At 43.1% G+C, this 18853-nt stretch overlaps 1 protein-coding gene across 1 annotated transcript in view; it reads left to right on the top strand.

Moving 5' to 3' along the window:
* The first annotated feature begins 67 nt into the window (after positions 1 to 67).
* LOC134542662 (pre-mRNA-splicing factor SYF2) overlaps positions 68 to 18853 on the top strand; it is a 36520-nt gene continuing 17734 nt past the window's right edge. The window contains exons 1-2 of the mRNA XM_063387087.1: positions 68 to 489; positions 11868 to 12008. Coding sequence (XP_063243157.1) covers positions 403 to 489; positions 11868 to 12008 — 228 coding nt within the window. The 5' untranslated portion in view covers positions 68 to 402. The remainder of the gene's footprint in view (positions 490 to 11867; positions 12009 to 18853) is intronic.

Here is an 18853-nt window from a genome sequence, read left to right as displayed (position 1 = left end):
GAACAATAGAAATCGATGGGTCGAAGTCGAAATAATAGCACCGTACACTTTGAACAGCTAAAGCGACCAAAATACGAAAAACCACAAAAAAAGTTTATAAAAAACTGGAATTTTCGCCTATTTTTGACGCTTAGAATATGTGGATTTTATTTTAAAAAGATTGCAATGTTCTTTTTGTAGTTATATTCTTGTACAATTCATGACATGTAAAACAGTGTTTAGGATAAAAAGTCTGTCAATAAAAATAATTTGTTTTTATACGTTGTTCAACATGTGGCCCGTGCCATTTAATGTAAGCTCTTAGCAATTACCTTGTTATCAAGTATTGTTTACTTTCAGTTGTGTCACATTTAGATCTTAATATTTATTGCTATATTTTCAAACTACAAGCTTGTCAAAACAATGGAAGCTGCAGCATCGAGCAATTCGTCCTTCAAAGAAAAGCTAGCGGAACGGATGCAACGTTTGAAAGAACTTCATGTGAAAAGAGTATGTTGTGTGTGTTTAGGTTATGATACACATAAAAACTAGAAGTCTTTGTTATCTACAAAGATTTTTCTTGTCTAATCTTGGTATATTAGAATGTTTAGAAGATAAATTGTTAAGCTGCTTCCATTATTAAGTTAGAATTCATTTTAAAGTGTAATTTTTGTAACGCATATCGGGGAAATGTGTATTTCCAGATACCAATTTTCGGGTCAGGGCCAAGACTGTTTTACTCCCTAATTTTTTTTTTCATTTGAAGTGAATATTCTTCAATATTTTCCATGTCTGAGTTCCTACTGTACCGTAAAACGGGTTTACCTTACTTTGCACCAATTTTTCCATTTATTTTGGTTGTGTGAGTGTTTATGTTGTTAGTATATTAAAAAATAATATCTTTATACTTTAATTTACTTCTTTAGACTTTAATGATGCTATCTACATACAATTATTAACTTAATTAATAACCTGATATGCCTAGCATAAATTAATAATGTGGTGCAAAGTTACCCATGTGAGTAGGATACTTTGCACCAATATTATTTAAATGGTATTTGGATGTAGGTTTAATGACGATTGGTGCAAAGTTAAACGCAGGGCACAATTGATTGCACCAAAGCTTTGTTTTTTTAATTAAAAAAACATATTTTGACTTAAAAAAAAATAATGACAAAAACTATAATATCTGGCAGCTGTCACAAAAAATTATGTAAAATTCGTAAAGAATGTCATATTTCATGTTGAAATTCACAAAACACCATCACAACCACTTAATCTCTAGTTCTACAACTCTGTACACTCTCCTTTTGGAAATCTGCTTCGGAGGGTTGATGTGCCCAATGACATCCTCCCAATCATATGTAGATACATCTGGTCTTGCAGACCACTTCCAGGATTTCACTGATCGCACCATTGATGAAATTTCTGCCTCTTCATTGCTGACTTTGAGTATTTTGTGCGGAAATATTTTCCCTTCATATCTACTGAGGGGCTGGTAGTGCCAAAACATATCTAATTGATTTTTCGCCATTGAAAACGTCAGTTGCTTCATCGTCTTCTTGAGCTTCATTCAACATTAAGGCTGTGTATGTCGGCATATCGGAGTCACTCTCAACATCTGAAGTGGCATCTTCTGGACCATCAGCATCCTCATCTTCATTGAATTGTGTTACAACTTTCTGTCTTTTGTTACTGCTTTGTCTTATTTTCTTGTGGGTTTCATCTTTAGCATTTAGTGGGTGGTGTGAAGTGTCCTGGGGTGGGCACAGTAACTCCTCATATGCTACACTTTTTCCGGGCTCGACTGTAACCATCTTTCTCTTAACGACCCCTAGAGGCTGTGTGAACTTTGCCCTGTGATTTTCCAGGCATTCCAAAAATGACTTTTCTATGGTATCGCAATCGACTGCCTTATTTGCTGAAGGAATTGCAAAAAGCAATTTGTCTACATTTGCAGGATATATTCCACATTTTCGGAATTCCGAAATAAGATTTTGACCTATAGTAACATTTGATTCTTCCATAAGTGTGTGCTGGGGATCTGTAAGGTTTCGCAATGTTATTAGAAATGAACAGAAACAAGGTGTGATTCCGTCTGAATATAATTATGTTAAATTTATTAAAAGAAAATTTATAACAGGTATTAAAAAAATATAAACATACAATATCAATTAAGTACTTAAACAGATCTCAGGTATATTCAGAAAAATAATATGGGTCAACCCTAAATTCAATTATAAAAAGTTTTATTTACTAAAAATACCTAAACCAATAAAAAAATACAAATATATTTAAACTATCCCAGTTGAGGTATGTACTTAAAGTCCAGAAATTATGTTTATATGATGAACTTCGTCTGACGGCGTAATTTAGGCAAGTTCAAAAAAAGGTTGAAAAATACAGAAGCACCGGAGGTCGGGGCTTCGTTTCCCGGAGATCACGCGGGTACATGATGCCAGGGCGCTTGTGTCCTGTTGAGGAAGGGAGATGAAAATGCCAATTCGGCGTCCGGCTCTCGGACCCTGTCTGCGAACAGTCCGAATCAAAACTGATCAGAACTAGTACACTGACAGTATACGGGGCAGAAAATGACCACAAAGGTTAAAGGGAAGTTGGGAAAAGTCGCGAATCGTCACTCACCAGACAGGGAAGTTGGTTTCTATTTACCGATGCGTCGCCAGCCAGGAACTGGATCCCGCGAATACGCGGCTGGGTGCGGACGTTTTCTTCATTTTAAAAGAAATAATTTAAAAGCAAAATAACTATTACTCTTGTACTAAGCAGACGGACTAAATTACTTAAAAAAGATTACAGGGATATCATCCCTTATTTAAGCGACTACATAGTCGGTTGCGGCCGGATGGAAGTCTGGCAGAAGTCTGGCAGTGTCTCGTCGACTCACCGATAATCGCAAACGGTCCGTCTGCAGTCGCGACGCGAAATGTCTCACGAAGAACCGCGTCTCGTAATTAAAAGTAAAGGTTCAACCAAAAGTGGAGGGGAGGGACTGGGACGTCCGGACCGATAGGTACCGAAGTTCCCCGAGTGGGCGTCAAAAAAAACTCTGACTTCGATGTCTCGAAGTTGGTAGCACTGGCCGACTTTAGCGCTACCTGTTGAGGGGTGTCTGAAATAAAAAAAGAATCGACTCGCCCAAGACGTCTGCTATAACAAGGGGATAAAGGGTGCAGTCAGGAGCTGCACTCTGGCGGCCAAGATAATAAGTTACTGTTTCTGCCGCTAGATGTTGTGGGGTGGTCCATCTTTGCACACACATTTTTTATGCAAGTCGTCCTTGACGCCGGCCAACACTTGGCGGGGTTAACGGCAGGGCAATGCTCCGAAGCTGATTTCTCAGAACTGAAGGGGGGGAGTGGAGTAAGTGGGGGGCATAAAACGCAACGACGCTGGGAACGAGCGTCCATGACGTGCTTTTCGAGGAGAGAACCTAAGACGTATTCGTGACGGTAAAGGCTATGGTCAGCTCGCCTCTGAGAAATGGTAACAGCTATTCAAGAGCTGTTGTATGCAGTTTTAGTCATGAAGTGAAGTAACGTTACAGGCCTGGGACGTGCCTGTAAGCGAGGGAAATTTCAAACGGGCAGCCAACAAAGTCTTAGATCTGCAAAAGATCCTATAGGTCTCTGGGAAAGGTGCTTCAGACTACTGGCACAAAGTTTAACTAAGGGGAGTACACCAGCCTAACAAAGAGTAAATCACCCAAAGTAACCAAATTATAAAGAAAAAAAATTTCCAAAAAAAATTTAAAATTATATAAAATTAGAAAAAAAACGTGTCGAGATTCCTAATTTCCGGCACAAGTGGTTTTCGTAGACGAGGGATTTCCTGTTTGGACAGAACAGCATTCCTTCCAGCATCACTGTCTTTCCATTCTCCTAAAATCTTTCTCCAAGTGCCCTTAAGTGATCTGAAAACAGCAACACCCATTGGCTGTGTGAGGTGAGTGCTGTTTGGGGGAAGGCATATAAAGATGTTGTTCTCATTGCACAGTTTGATGACATGAAGCGATATGTGTGCAGACAGGTTGTCACATAAGATCACCTTTTTTCCATCACTTTTCTTCAGTCTCGGAAGTAACAGTCGTTCAAACCAATCATTAAATGTCTGGGAATCAAACCAACCACTAGGTGTGTGGTTATAACGGGTTCCTGGAGGACCATTCTCAGTCCATGTGGTCCATAAACAACTGGACTTGTAGACAACATACGGTGGTAATATTTCACCAATTGCATTCCCACAAAACATCACAGAGATGCTTGTCTTTGAGACATTCCTAACTTTCTCAGCGTACTTAGTACCTCTCTTTGTGAAAATTTTTTTGTTGCCAGGGTCGTCTGTTAGGTTGGTCTCGTCAAAGTTCCAAATATTACATGGGTCAACTCCGCTCAACTCACTGGCCAAGTTACCAATGTAAGCTCGTAAAACGTCAGGGGTGAGTGCAGCACGACTTCTTTTGATATTCGATGCAAACCGGACACTGAGCTCTGGGTGTCGCTGCAAAAATGATAGCACCTATTCTCTTCCTGGTGAGTCTTGTGAGAATGCAGGCACAGATCTCCCAGAACGATTTAAATACGATCTAACTATGACCCTGAAGTCAAATGAATCGACAGGGAAACCATATTCACTTAGCTCTATTATGCAAGAAACAAAATGGTATTCTTCTGCTAGAGTAAATATTGTAGGTCTCCCTGGAGTAGAAACATGCTGGTTTTTCAACTTATAATTAATGGTTCTTCTTGCAATCCCATATTTTTGAGCTGCTGCCCTTTGTGACATCCCATCCCTTACAGCTTCCAAGCAGGTATTTAACTGATCATCAGAGTAGTCACGGTATGTCCTCGCTCCCAGCTTGCGCTGGTACCTCCTAGGCATCCTACAAAAACCAAATTAGAAAGTTAAAATCAGGGAAAATATTATTTATGACTTTATCTTTTAAAATAATAGCTGATATGGTGACAATTATTAAACAAGCCAAATTACTTGAATAATTCCATCATGGTTAAATAAAAAATGTCATTTAATCAATATGTATGCCCTTTTAAACCAAAATGTTGAAAATTAGCTTTTAATAAAAAGTTAATAAAAAATTCCAATACAGTAAATCCAAGATGGCGTAGTATATTCTACAATGAGTAGAGGACACTTAAAAGTGGGCTTAATAACTAATAAGGCCATAACTATAAAAAAAAATAGATACATATAATAGGAAATCCATAGAAAATAGGTATATTGAGCATGTTTCGGAGTGGTGCAATGTTTCCCCATCAACCATTATTAATTATTGAGTAATATAATCTCATTTACAAATAAACTGAAAAAATAATTGTGTAGTAGCAAGCCAGACAAATTTTGAACACACTTAGATAATTACTTACCTGATGAAATAATTCTGAGTTGATGAAAAATCACAATTTTGCCACAATAGAAATTATGTACTTTTAGTTAATCCAGAGATTAGATATTACACACAGTTATAAAATGGCGGGAATCGGAAACCACTTGATTAAAATAAGTTCCGAAATGCCAACCAAACAGATGACCTGAAAATTTCTCTATTTTAAAAATTACCATAGTAGGGCACATTAGCTAATCTTTTACCCATTTTGGTGCAAACTTACCCCACAGGTGCAAAGTAACCCCGTTTTACGGTACTTGCAGCAATGATGACAGGGACCTTAAGATCAGAACGTGTCGCATAGTGACAGGTATCAAGTGACGTATCATATAGATACTATTTGTCGCAATAACTGTAAACAATTGCCCTTTCAGTTTCAACTGGATTCTATAGTGGAGGGTGGCTTTGAAGTCTGCAAAAATTGTGTGGTTTTGCAAGTTTGAAAAAAGTAAATATTAAATTAAAAATTATTACATTTACTGTAACTTGCTTGCTAAACCAAATTTAGTAATTTTTCTCATTTTTAAAGGCCATTTCCCTTGACTTCGTGACCCTACCCACTAGCAGATTCGCAGAATCCAGTAGGAATTTGTTCCAAATATCCATTTTCAGGGTGAATGGTGTTCAAAAACACAATTTTCAGAATTTATTTAGTGTAGTCAAACAATTTAGTTTAACATCTATTTTTGTAATTATTTAGATACACTACAGAACATTCCTTATGGACAATTTATTCCCTTTTGTACTAATACAGTAGTACAAAGGACCAAACACTATTTGTTTAAGTTAATTTTACCGTCACTTAGCTACCAGCTAAAGAACTGTTTCATTTGTTTACATGGTTGTAAACACTATTTCGGAACATTTTTTTTATATATTTATATATTGTTGAGAATGATTTACATCACTATCACTACATTATATAAAACAAAGTCGCTTCCCGCTGTCTGTCCCTATGTATGCTTAGATCTTTAAACCTACGCAACTGATTTTGATGCGGTTTTTTTAATAGATAGAATGATTCAAGAGGAAGGTTTATATGTATAATACATGCATAATATATTAGAGAAACACTGATAATTTTAGAGGTTTCTAATGTGATGTTGTAAATAAACACTTTTTTTTTGCGCTTACATTGCAAACGCTGGCTGAACCCTACGAGATAGATCATGTTATTGTTAATTGTTGATTATCTTTTGTTTTTAGTCGAACGACTAGTAAGTAAAATATTTTTTATTTAATTATTGAAAATCGTAGTTTAAGGTAAGGTATTTAAGTTCAAAAAAGAACTGAATGGAATAGATATCTTTTGTTGTTGATATTTGTTGATTATCTTTTGTTTTTAGTTTATATTTATATTTATAATTAGTATATTTAGTATCAGCATTGCACCCATGCGAAGCCGTGGCGGGTCGCTAGTAATTATATAAAACATGGTTGTGTAATTAGAGACTGTTCAGGTGTCTGGCGGTGTTTCTGAATGGCGTGATGTGATTGGCCGCTGTTCCAGCAGCGTGGCCCTTGAAGGTTTTTAAACAATGTAATTATTTGAATCTTTGTAGTGTCCAGCCCGTTGCATCATGGGATTTAGAACACCGCCACTCGGAGTCTGTTGGTCCGTCCCAGCGTGGGGTCGCATCCCGCACAACGTACTGCAATGAGTTTGTAGAAACACAACACGTGTATGTATTTCCAGTGAAGTACTATTTATGTGCGATGTGTAAGTAAAGTGCGTCACAGATATCAGTAAACTGTCTACGGTGATAAATAGTGTAGTTCAGGTAAAGGTAGGCCATCGTGTATGGCTGTTGGGACAGAATTTAGTTACGTCTACTCAATTAAAGGTGTTTTTTCATGTTGTACGTGAAACTTTGTTTAAACATTAAACAGTTAATGTTCACGTTTTATGAATATTTCTGCCAGTTACATATTAACAGAACCGCGAAATAAGTGCACATAAACACTCAAGTCTAGAGGTCTGGAAACAAGTTACACTACAGGATTGTGTTTAACTCAGATTATAGGAATATATGTATCCATATACCTGAGTTTAAACAATGGTGAACATCAACTTTGTTTTTTTGTTTCTATATAGCCATTAAATACTGTAATTAACATTTTTTTACGTGTAATCTAGAATGGTATGGTCTTGGTAAATGTGTTACAATATTTGTACTAATAATTTATATTTTATGGTTCATGTGAAAGGACACTACTGGTCTCTCTTATGAGTTAATTATTTTGATATAATTAAATGTTTGCAATTTTGCGAACTGAAGTAACGAACACAGGGAACTGATTTGTAGTTGTCTTATTATGCTCAGTGCTATATAGATGGCACCTAACAGCACTGAATTTAGGTACTTTTTATTTTAATGACCTACTTTGCAGTACACTTTGTAGTGTGGTACTATAGTACAGAGATAGTATTTTCCTTCTCTTTCGCATAATGCTCACAACTCGTGTTTACTTCATCTTAACTCAATCACTTCTCTTCACGATTTATTTTCTAACCAATGCTAAACACATTGGTCATATACAGTTTCTTAACAAATTCTCATATTCAAACACATGCTTTTTAATAGCATCACTCTAAATATTTCTACTTCACCTCATACCATTCTGACAAACATATCAAACCCCATTTACTTTTCTTTGCAGACTTCCATGAGGCAGTATAGTAATATTCCCCTCTTGTTAAATTACATAACACAATTTCAAAAGTATTATTTAAATCTATACTACTATTATAAAGAGGAAGTGTGTGTTTGTATGTAGGGGCGTAATCTCTGTAACTACTGATACGATTCTGACATTTCTTTCAATAATAGAAAGCTACATTATCCATGAGTGCTTTAAGTTATATTTTATTTTGAAAAATTAATAATAAAAGAATAAATATCTGTAAACAAATACACCATAGATATATGTATACATTGTAATGCATATCATGAAGAAATAATGTTACACCAAAGAGATGTATGGAAGTTTGGATATAAAACAGGTGGGAATTAAACTCATATTTGTTACTTTTTTATTTGTTCTTTATTTTTCCATGGAGTTTAAAAAAACTGTGTGTACGAGTATTCAATATCAATCACTGAAGTGTAATTTAAGAGCATAAATGTGTGCGCTCTATATTTTACAAGACTAAAATCACTAACGAAATATGTTTTAGCAAATGACATTATTTTTGTATTACCAGATTGGTTTGGTTTTTCATGCTTGTGGGTTGTAACAACCCAGATTACAGCCTTCCCCGTGTCATCCAGTAATAATAATTTGTTATAAATTTTTTTGTCAAATTTCAGATTAGGTTTTCAAATGATGTAAAGTTTTTCTTTTTCAGAAGTTATTGTGAACGTGTTTCTCCGAGTTTATTGTTTTTATTTTTAAAATGCATAAGTTTATTTTTGAAGTAATTTTTTTTGCTGGCTTCTTTGTGTGGGAAGGCGTGCTGACGTAATTCTCCTTAGTTAATTCCACTACGAGGCTTTGTTCCACAGGCTAGGCGTTGAGTCACGGTCACGGGAGAGAGAGAGAGAGAGAGAGAGAGAGAGAGACAAAATTGCTGCGTGGTGGGAACAGAAGTAAGCCTTTCATGGAATGTTATGTTGCCATGCGCCGTGACTGGCTGAGAATTCCGTCAGCGAGCCCAGGGCACTGCCCGCACGAAGGGAAGGAAGGCTGTAAGACCAGTCATTGTCCGAGCACCGGGCCGGGCGGTCGTTGTTCGGGCGGCGGGCCGAGCAGCCGGGCGATGGCTCCGGGGGTCAGCTTTTTTTTATGTACTTGTAATTAATATTTATTCTTTTTGTGCAAAAGTTATTGGAATTTTTACATGAATAAAAAAAATCAGGTAATACATCGAACATTTCGTATAAATTTCTTCGGGACCTGCTACCAACCTGTATGTTCCACTCATCAGCTAGCCGACGGTGCTGGGTGGTGACATGGTCGACAGCTGCGGGCGTGTGGCGTGTGGTTGCAGAACGAGGCGCGCCAGCTGAACCACCAGGAGGTGGTGGGTGGTGACATGGTCGACAGCTGCGGGCGTGTGGCGTGTGGTTGCAGAACGAGGCGCGCCAGCTGAACCACCAGGAGGTGGTGGGTGGTGACATGGTCGACAGCTGCGGGCGTGTGGCGTGTGGTTGCAGAACGAGGCGCGCCAGCTGAACCACCAGGTGGTGGTGGGTGGTGACATGGTCGACAGCTGCGGGCATGTGGCGTGTGGTTGCAGAACGAGGCGCGCCAGCTGAACCACCAGGAGGTGGTGGGTGGTGACATGGTCGACAGCTGCGGGCGTGTGGCGTGTGGTTGCAGAACAAGGCGCGCCAGCTGAACCACCAGGTGGTGGTGGGTGGTGACATGGTCGACAGCTGCGGGCGTGTGGCGTGTGGTTGCAGAACGAGGCGCGCCAGCTGAACCACCAGGAGGTGGTGGGTGGTGACATGGTCGACAGCTGCGGGCGTGTGGCGTGTGGTTGCAGAACGAGGCGCGCCAGCTGAACCACCAGGTGGTGGTGGGTGGTGACATGGTCGACAGCTGCGGGCATGTGGCGTGTGGTTGCAGAACGAAGCACGCCAGCTGAACCACCAGGAGGTGGTGGGTGGTGACATGGTCGACAGCTGCGGGCGTGTGCCGTGTGATTGCAGAACGAAGCACGCCAGCTGAACCACCAGGAGGTGGTGGGTGGTGACATGGTTGACAGCTGCGGGTGTGTGGTTGCAGAACGAGGCGCGCCAGCTGAACCACCAGGAGGTGGTGGGTGGTGACATGGTCGACAGCTGCGGGCGTGTGGCGTGTGGTTGCAGAACGAGGCGCGCCAGCTGAACCACCAGGTGGTGGTGGGTGGTGACATGGTCGACAGCTGCGGGCATGTGGCGTGTGGTTGCAGAACGAGGCGCGCCAGCTGAACCACCAGGAGGTGGTGGGTGGTGACATGGTCGACAGCTGCGGGCGTGTGGCGTGTGGTTGCAGAACGAGGCACGCCAGCTGAACCACCAGGTGGTGGTGGGTGGTGACATGGTCGACAGCTGCGGGCGTGTGGCGTGTGGTTGCAGAACGAGGCGCGCCAGCTGAACCACCAGGAGGTGGTGGGTGGTGACATGGTCGACAGCTGCGGGCGTGTGGCGTGTGGTTGCAGAACGAGGCGCGCAAGCTGAACCACCAGGAGGTGGTGGGTGGTGACATGGTCGACAGCTGCGGGCGTGTGGCGTGTGGTTGCAGAACGAGGCGCGCCAGTTGAACCACCAGGTGGTGGTGGGTGGTGACATGGTCGACAGCTGCGGGCATGTGGCGTGTGGTTGCAGAACGAGGCGCGCCAGCTGAACCACCAGGAGGTGGTGGGTGGTGACATGGTCGACAGCTGCGGGCGTGTGGCGTGTGGTTGCAGAACGAAGCACGCCAGCTGAACCACCAGGAGGTGGTGGGTGGTGACATGGTCGACAGCTGCGGGCGTGTGCCGTGTGATTGCAGAACGAAGCACGCCAGCTGAACCACCAGGAGGTGGTGGGTGGTGACATGGTTGACAGCTGCGGGCGTGTGGTTGCAAAACGAGGCGCGCCAGCTGAACCACCAAGAGGTGGTGGGTGGTGACATGGTCGACAGCTGCGGGCGTGTGGCGTGTGGTTGCAGAACGAGGCGCGCCAGCTGAACACCAGGTGGTGGTGGGTGGTGACATGGTCTACAGCTGCGGGCATGTGGCGTGTGGTTGCAGAACGAGGCGCGCCAGCTGAACCACCAGGAGGTGGTGTGTGGTGACATGGTCGACAGCTGCGGGCGTGTGGCGTGTGGTTGCAGAACGAGGCACGCCAGCTGAACCACCAGGTGGTGGTGGGTGGTGACATGGTAGACAGCTGCGGGCGTGTGGCGTGTGGTTGCAGAACGAGGCGCGCCAGCTGAACCACCAGGTGGTGGTGGGTGGTGACATGGTCGACAGCTGCGGGCATGTGGCGTGTGGTTGCAGAACGAGGCGCGCCAGCTGAACCACCAGGAGGTGGTGGGTGGTGACATGGTCGACAGCTGCGGGCGTGTGGCGTGTGGTTGCAGAACGAGGCGCGCCAGTTGAACCACCAGGTGGTGGTGGGTGGTGACATGGTCGACAGCTGCGGGCATGTGGCGTGTGGTTGCAGAACGAGGCGCGCCAGCTGAACCACCAGGAGGTGGTGGGTGGTGACATGGTCGACAGCTGCGGGCGTGTGGCGTGTGGTTGCAGAACGAAGCACGCCAGCTGAACCACCAGGAGGTGGTGGGTGGTGACATGGTTGACAGCTGCGGGCGTGTGGCGTGTGGTTGCAGAACGAGGCGCGCCAGCTGAACCACTAGGAGGTGCTGGGTGGTGACATGGTCGACAGCTGCGGGCGTGTGCCGTGTGATTGCAGAACGAAGCACGCCAGCTGAACCACCAGGAGGTGGTGGGTGGTGACATGGTTGACAGCTGCGGGCGTGTGGCGTGTGGTTGCAGAACGAGGCGCGCCAGCTGAACCACCAGGAGGTGGTGGAGGAGGACAAGCGCAGCCAACTGCCGTCCAACTGGGAGTCCCAGAAGAGGCGCGCCGAGTGGGTCTTGGAGGACGAGAAGCAGCGCGACCAGGCCTCCGCCAGGGTGAGCCGCTCCCCTCGCCGATGGCACTACGACCCTGCTGCGACAAGTCGTGCCCCTCGCTCGGGTCGGCTGGGAGTGTGTCGGCCCTCACCATAGGTGCTAGTGCCTTCAGGCGCCGCACCTTGGGCGTCCGAGAGCGTGTGGGAGCGAGTCGTGTGTGAAGGCTGTATTAGGTCTAGTGCGCAGGGTAACTACCACTAAGCCCCTGGTGCACTCTTTAGAGATATTCAAAGGCCTGTTAAATGATTTACGTTTATAACCTCTGAAATTTGCGTGACTGCAGCTGGGTTATTGCATATTGGTGGCAAATTGTGAAGGCTTCAAAATTAAAATTTTTAAATTTTTAACTAAACCAACTGGGTTTGCAAGAGGATCGATAAAAACATAATTTTTGCCTGACACTTCATTTATTTGTTAGCTTCTGTTTTGAAACAAAAATGGTTTTTGTTAATTCATTGTATGTTGTGTTTCAAGTGATATTGATTTTGCATGAAACATATGTGCTCTCTTAGCTCCTCTTGAAGTTGCTGTGGAAATTAACTTGCTTCACAAGTCAGACACCACAACTTTGACACCCCGCGGGGAGCAGCAGTTATGTATTAAAAAACCAAATTCAACTTTACCAAAAAACTTAAAACCACACACATAATTATTACTTTGAGCTCCCTCTAGTGGTACAAAAATTAAATATGTTTAAGAAAACAAATATAATAAAGTTAATGAAATAGTAAATAAAAATTATTAGCAGTAAACACTTTTTAAAATTAATTTATAATTATAAATTAAACCTTAAACGTTAATTTTTTTACAAATGATGTAGGTAGGCAGTGAAATAATTTTAATATTCTGAAAGCTGTTAAGATATAAAAATCCCTCTAACCAGGCTATAAAACTAAAACTATAAGAGTTCTTTAACCTGTGGGCACCCACAAAAAGACTTATTTAGTATAAACAAAGAAAAAAATTAAAGCCAAATACAATGCTAATAACTCAGATGTGCCTCTGAAAGAATTGCTAGTTCAAATTACAAAAATATATATATTTTAAGTAAAAAAAACTATCAGTTCCAGTTCTGCGCATAAGTACATCTTCTGGAAACCGAACTCTTCCACCAATAGCAGTAAAGTTCAGTTGAACCAATATTTTAGGTGGGACGCTCTGTGTCTCATTTATGCACTTAAAATGTAGTTAATTTACAAAACCATTGCTTTTGATCAAATGTAATGGAATTTTCAAAAACGGCATTTCCTCCATGTAGCGAAGGGGACATTAAACGTCTTTCCTTACTTTTACGCGGGCATAAAGTACTTCACTTAAACGACGGTATCTGCTTTCTATGTGATGAATCGAAATGTTTAAATACAACAGTGTAACTCCAGCTTGGTGGCTTAGATTCTTCAGGGGGTTGGGGGGGTATATTCTTAACAGACTGACACAACTTACTTGGCAACACACTACAGACATTCACCCAGTGTTTCACAGCAGCCTTAGTCGTCAAGAGCCAGTTGAGCTCACCGTATGAAACACGCCACTCCCGCATACATGTGTGCCGTTGTTCCGCACGTGAAACTCCTGTGCGCGAAACCCATCTGCCACCGAGGCTCGGCTCACTATGTCTCGTGCCTCCTGCTGCGAACAGCTGACTCGTGGAGTCAGCATCTCACAGTAGCGCTGTGCCACCAAGGCTCGGCTCACTATGTCTCGTGCCTCCTGCTGCGAACAGCTGACTCGTGGAGTCAGCATCTCACAGTAGCGCTGTGCCACCGAGGCTCGGCTCACTATGTCTCGTGCCTCCTGCTGCGAACAGCTGACTCGTGGAGTCAGCATCTCACAGTAGCGCTGTGCCACCGAGGCTCGGCTCACTATGTCTCGTGCCTCCTGCTGCGAACAGCTGACTCGTGGAGTCAGCATCTCACAGTAGCGCTGTGCCACCGAGGCTCGGCTCACTATGTCTCGTGCCTCCTGCTGCGAACAGCTGACTCGTGGAGTCAGCATCTCACAGTAGCGCTGTGCCACCGAGGCTCGGCTCACTATGTCTCGTGCCTCCTGCTGCGAACAGCTGACTCGTGGAGTCAGCATCTCACAGTAGCGCTGTGCCACCGAGGCTCGGCTCACTATGTCTCGTGCATCATGCTGCAAACAGCTGACTCGTGGAGTCAGCATCTCACAGTAGCACTGTGCCACCGAGGCTCGGCTCACTATGTCTCGTGCATCATGCTGCAAACAGCTGACTCGTGGAGTCAGCATCTCACAGTAGCACTGTGCCACCGAGGCTCGGCTCACTATGTCTCGTGCATCATGCTGCAAACAGCTGACTCGTGGAGTCAGCATCTCACAGTAGCGCTGTGCCACCGAGGCTCGGCTCACTATGTCTCGTGCATCATGCTGCAAACAGCTGACTCGTGGAGTCAGCATCTCACAGTAGCGCTGTGCCACCGAGGCTCGGCTCACTATGTCTCGTGCATCATGCTGCAAACAGCTGACTCGTGGAGTCAGCATCTCACAGTAGCGCTGTGCCACCGAGGCTCGGCTCACTATGTCTCGTGCATCATGCTGCAAACAGCTGACTCGTGGAGTCAGCATCTCACAGTAGCGCTGTGCCACCGAGGCTCGGCTCACTATGTCTCGTGCCTCCTGCTGCGAACAGCTGACTCGTGGAGTCAGCATCTCACAGTAGCGCTGTGCCACCGAGGCTCGGCTCACTATGTCTCGTGCCTCCTGCTGCGAACAGCTGACTCGTGGAGTCAGCATCTCACAGTAGCGCTGTGCCACCGAGGCTCGGCTCACTATGTCTCGTGCATCATGCTGCAAACAGCTGACTCGTGGAGTCAGCATCTCACAGTAGCACTGTGCCACCGAGGCTCGGCTCACTATGTCTCGTGCATCATGCTGCAAACAGCTGACTCGTGGAGTCAGCATCTCACAGTAGCACTGTGCCACCGAGGCTCGGCTCACTATGTCTCGTGCATCATGCTGCAAACAGCTGACTCGTGGAGTCAGCATCTCACAGTAGCGCTGTGCCACCGAGGCTCGGCTCACTATGTCTCGTGCATCATGCTGCAAACAGCTGACTCGTGGAGTCAGCATCTCACAGTAGCGCTGTGCCACCGAGGCTCGGCTCACTATGTCTCGTGCATCATGCTGCAAACAGCTGACTCGTGGAGTCAGCATCTCACAGTAGCGCTGTGCCACCGAGGCTCGGCTCACTATGTCTCGTGCATCATGCTGCAAACAGCTGACTCGTGGAGTCAGCATCTCACAGTAGCGCTGTGCCACCGAGGCTCGGCTCACTATGTCTCGTGCATCATGCTGCAAACAGCTGACTCGTGGAGTCAGCATCTCACAGTAGCGCTGTGCCACCGAGGCTCGGCTCACTATGTCTCGTGCATCATGCTGCAAACAGCTGACTCGTGGAGTCAGCATCTCACAGTAGCACTGTGCCACCGAGGCTCGGCTCACTATGTCTCGTGCATCATGCTGCAAACAGCTGACTCGTGGAGTCAGCATCTCACAGTAGCGCTGTGCCACCGAGGCTCGGCTCACTATGTCTCGTGCATCATGCTGCAAACAGCTGACTCGTGGAGTCAGCATCTCACAGTAGCGCTGTGCCACCGAGGCTCGTCTCACTATGTCTCGTGCATCATGCTGCAAACAGCTGACTCGTGGAGTCAGCATCTCACAGTAGCACTGTGCCACCGAGGCTCGGCTCACTATGTCTCGTGCATCATGCTGCAAACAGCTGACTCGTGGAGTCAGCATCTCACAGTAACGCTGCCTCTCAGGTGTCAGTCAAGCCAGGGCAATGTAAACATAAATTTTAAACAAAAGAATATATGCTCCCCTACCTAAAATTTATGCAGAAATTTACTAAATTTATATTTACTATAACTTATGATCACAGGGTGACGATTGGTCGGGAAAAATACTGGAAATACCCAGGAAATTTATTTACCCCTCGGGAGATTTGCTATTCTTCCATACTGTAATTATCGTCTAACGTTAAAGTCGTTGATTATGTACATCTGCAGTTAATATCGATATTGAATATATATTAAATAGCAATGGATTGTGTAATAAATATTTAATTTTAGAATAAGAGACGACATGGGAGAGTCAGCATCCACAGACGAAAGCGTTATCTGCAATCCTGATGCCATTCATGTTTACGTGTGTGACTGTGAAGGCCCGTCTATAATTGTCCTAACCTGTGCGTGGTCCGCGTCCGCGTCCCAATGTGAGTGACGTCACATTGATGCACAGAAAACTTTGCAGTCTACAACTGAAATGTCCGATGTCCGAATATTGATTTCTAAAGTTGGCACCAGAGCGCAGTAAATGTACCAAACCAAATGATTTTGTTTATTGTTTTGATGCTTTGTAGTTTGAGATTGAACTTATGTAAGTTGTAAGAGTTCATTATTATATATTTATTCAGATATTTAACAAAAAACAAACACCACGTTTTCAAACGGGAACCGGAAATACAAATATTGTGAGTGTTCTGTTCTTTTTCTGTGTCCGAAGTACACAGGTTGGGACAAAAAGTTCAGTTCAAATTCAAGGTAAGTAAAATAGGAGGTAGGCCATTCCCAAGGTTAGTAGAGAGAGGTTGTCTCGATCCCATAAGAACAATGTAGACAGCCCGACACTCCGCTCTGACGTCATCTGCAGCCCCGCCGTTCCCAGCCGTAATACTGCACCCGCTGACTGACGGCCTTCTCTTATCAGCTCGGCTCGTTTCACATGTCTGATACGCAATACTTATAGTATTTCATTTATGCTTTGTTGATTACTGTTAATTATAATCGTTTTGATATGCTTTTCAAATGACAAAATGCTGTGACTGAAAACAAGGATGAATTATTATTTCAACATATTTTTAAGTGACAGTAAAACTTTTCAAAATATCAATGATGAATCCATGAATTTTTAAAAATTAATATAATTAACATGTAACTAGTAAACAAAATGGTTTATTTGTATTTATTTCTCAGCAAGATTATAATGTTTAAAATAATTGCATATCAATTTCTTAGTGTTTAATAAAAGTAGCCATAGCTCATTAAAACGTTTTGGGAATGTTTACAATATAAATAAACTGAAGTTAGATTTAAAAATAAATTTCTAACATGAATAGAGCAGTTTTTCGTGTAATCGTTTCATCCTGTTTTGCATCATACTGGAGCGTTTTCTTCACTTTTACTTCGTCAAATGAAAGAACAACAATGCGTTCGAAGTCTAGCAACGAAGAACGTGCTACATTCAAAAATTCAAACATGTTTACTAGGATACCTTTTCTCATGTCAAATGAAGATGCCCATCGTTGAAGAGTTGAAAGTCCAGGTAATGGGAAGTTAAGTTTCTGTTTTAAAAATAAATAACATCGCTTACTGAAATAACGCAAAGTGAAAGCGAGAGCTATTTCCTCATTGGTCCAGTTTACTCTTTTTTTCAACGAAAGTAATGTCACTTTATTTTTTGAAAAAAAAAAAAAAAAAAAACACTTGAAAGAATATTCCGCATGCGGAACTCTAACGAAGAACGTTTTTTTGTTTGTTTTTATGATTTACGTTTTATTTTTTGAGTTTTTTCATGACTTCCAAATTTAAAACTGACTTTCTTTCGGCAAGAAACAAATTTTCTTTAAGAATTTGGATTTACTTCCTAAGCATTTCAACCGAGTCATTGTTAGAACAAGACTTTGAATGCTTTAACTGACTACAAGAATAGGTTTATTCCTCACTTACATTTTCATTTGAATCTACGATTAATTTACAAAACAATTTTTTTTTTTGTTTTCCCTGCATTTAACTCGGTCTTCTCGGCGCACACGACTTTCCAATGTTTCTACAGGTGTTGTAATTCCAAGTTTTAATGAAGGTAGAGCATTTTGTTTAAGACGTCTTTTAGCGCATGCATTTAACAACTTAGCTTTCAAGTCGCGCTCGTAATCATCATCTGTAAAGTGATCTGAACATATGTAAGTTGTTTTTGGATTCCACTCACCATCACGTCGGCATTTCTGAACCCACACTTTCAACAGATGATCATCACATGGGAATCGATGATATTTTATATGATTTGTTTCAGGTAAAGATTTTGTTTTTACAAACTATTTGTACACACAGCCACTGTAAACCGCGTACCTGGCATTTTATGTTTAAATACAACTTGTTAACAGCGTTTAGCCTAATAAAACAAATTCACCTTAAATTCGTGTTCTTAACGTTTTGCCTGCTAGTTATAATTAACGAAGCACCCGTGCACTTATGATATAAGCAACACCAACATTTTATAACACACGCACTCTCAATTAAACTCCTCACAACAATAACTTCCCCTGAATTACGCTGTAGTTTGACACGTTATTACGAGCAGATGTGCTTGTAATCTAAGTAACTGATAGGAGCGGACGGGCTGGCAAGCCGAGCCGGGGCTGCAAGTGACGCGATGCGCAGAACGATGCGCAAGCGATCGAGGCAACCTCTCTCTAATAACCTTGGGCCATTCCGGGCTCGCGCGCTTTTATTTCCCCTCCTCCGCCGCACGCCGTGACGTCACTTGGGGGACACGAGACGCCGCTTTAGCGATCAACAATCAGCAATATAGCAGTTGTTAGTTCGTTATGACTTTTGGTCAGTGACGTGGACGTTATTGTGTTGTGAATAGTTTTCCGTACTATTTTCTAAAACACTTAACGATAGTTTATTTAATATCTTTCATCCTTTTCGTAAGCTTGTGTAGCTATTTATCCGTGAATATTTTGCATTGTTTTCGAACATGTTTGACGTTTCGTAAACGAAATTTGTGTGAGTGTCGGGAAATGTTTCCTGAACTTTTCACAG

The sequence above is a fragment of the Bacillus rossius genome (genome assembly GCF_032445375.1).
Source record: "Bacillus rossius redtenbacheri isolate Brsri chromosome 9 unlocalized genomic scaffold, Brsri_v3 Brsri_v3_scf9_1, whole genome shotgun sequence".
NCBI classification, from domain to species: Eukaryota; Metazoa; Arthropoda; class Insecta; order Phasmatodea; family Bacillidae; genus Bacillus; species Bacillus rossius.
Note: the sequence above shows the minus strand (reverse complement) of the source record. Positions and strands in the feature narration are given on the sequence as shown.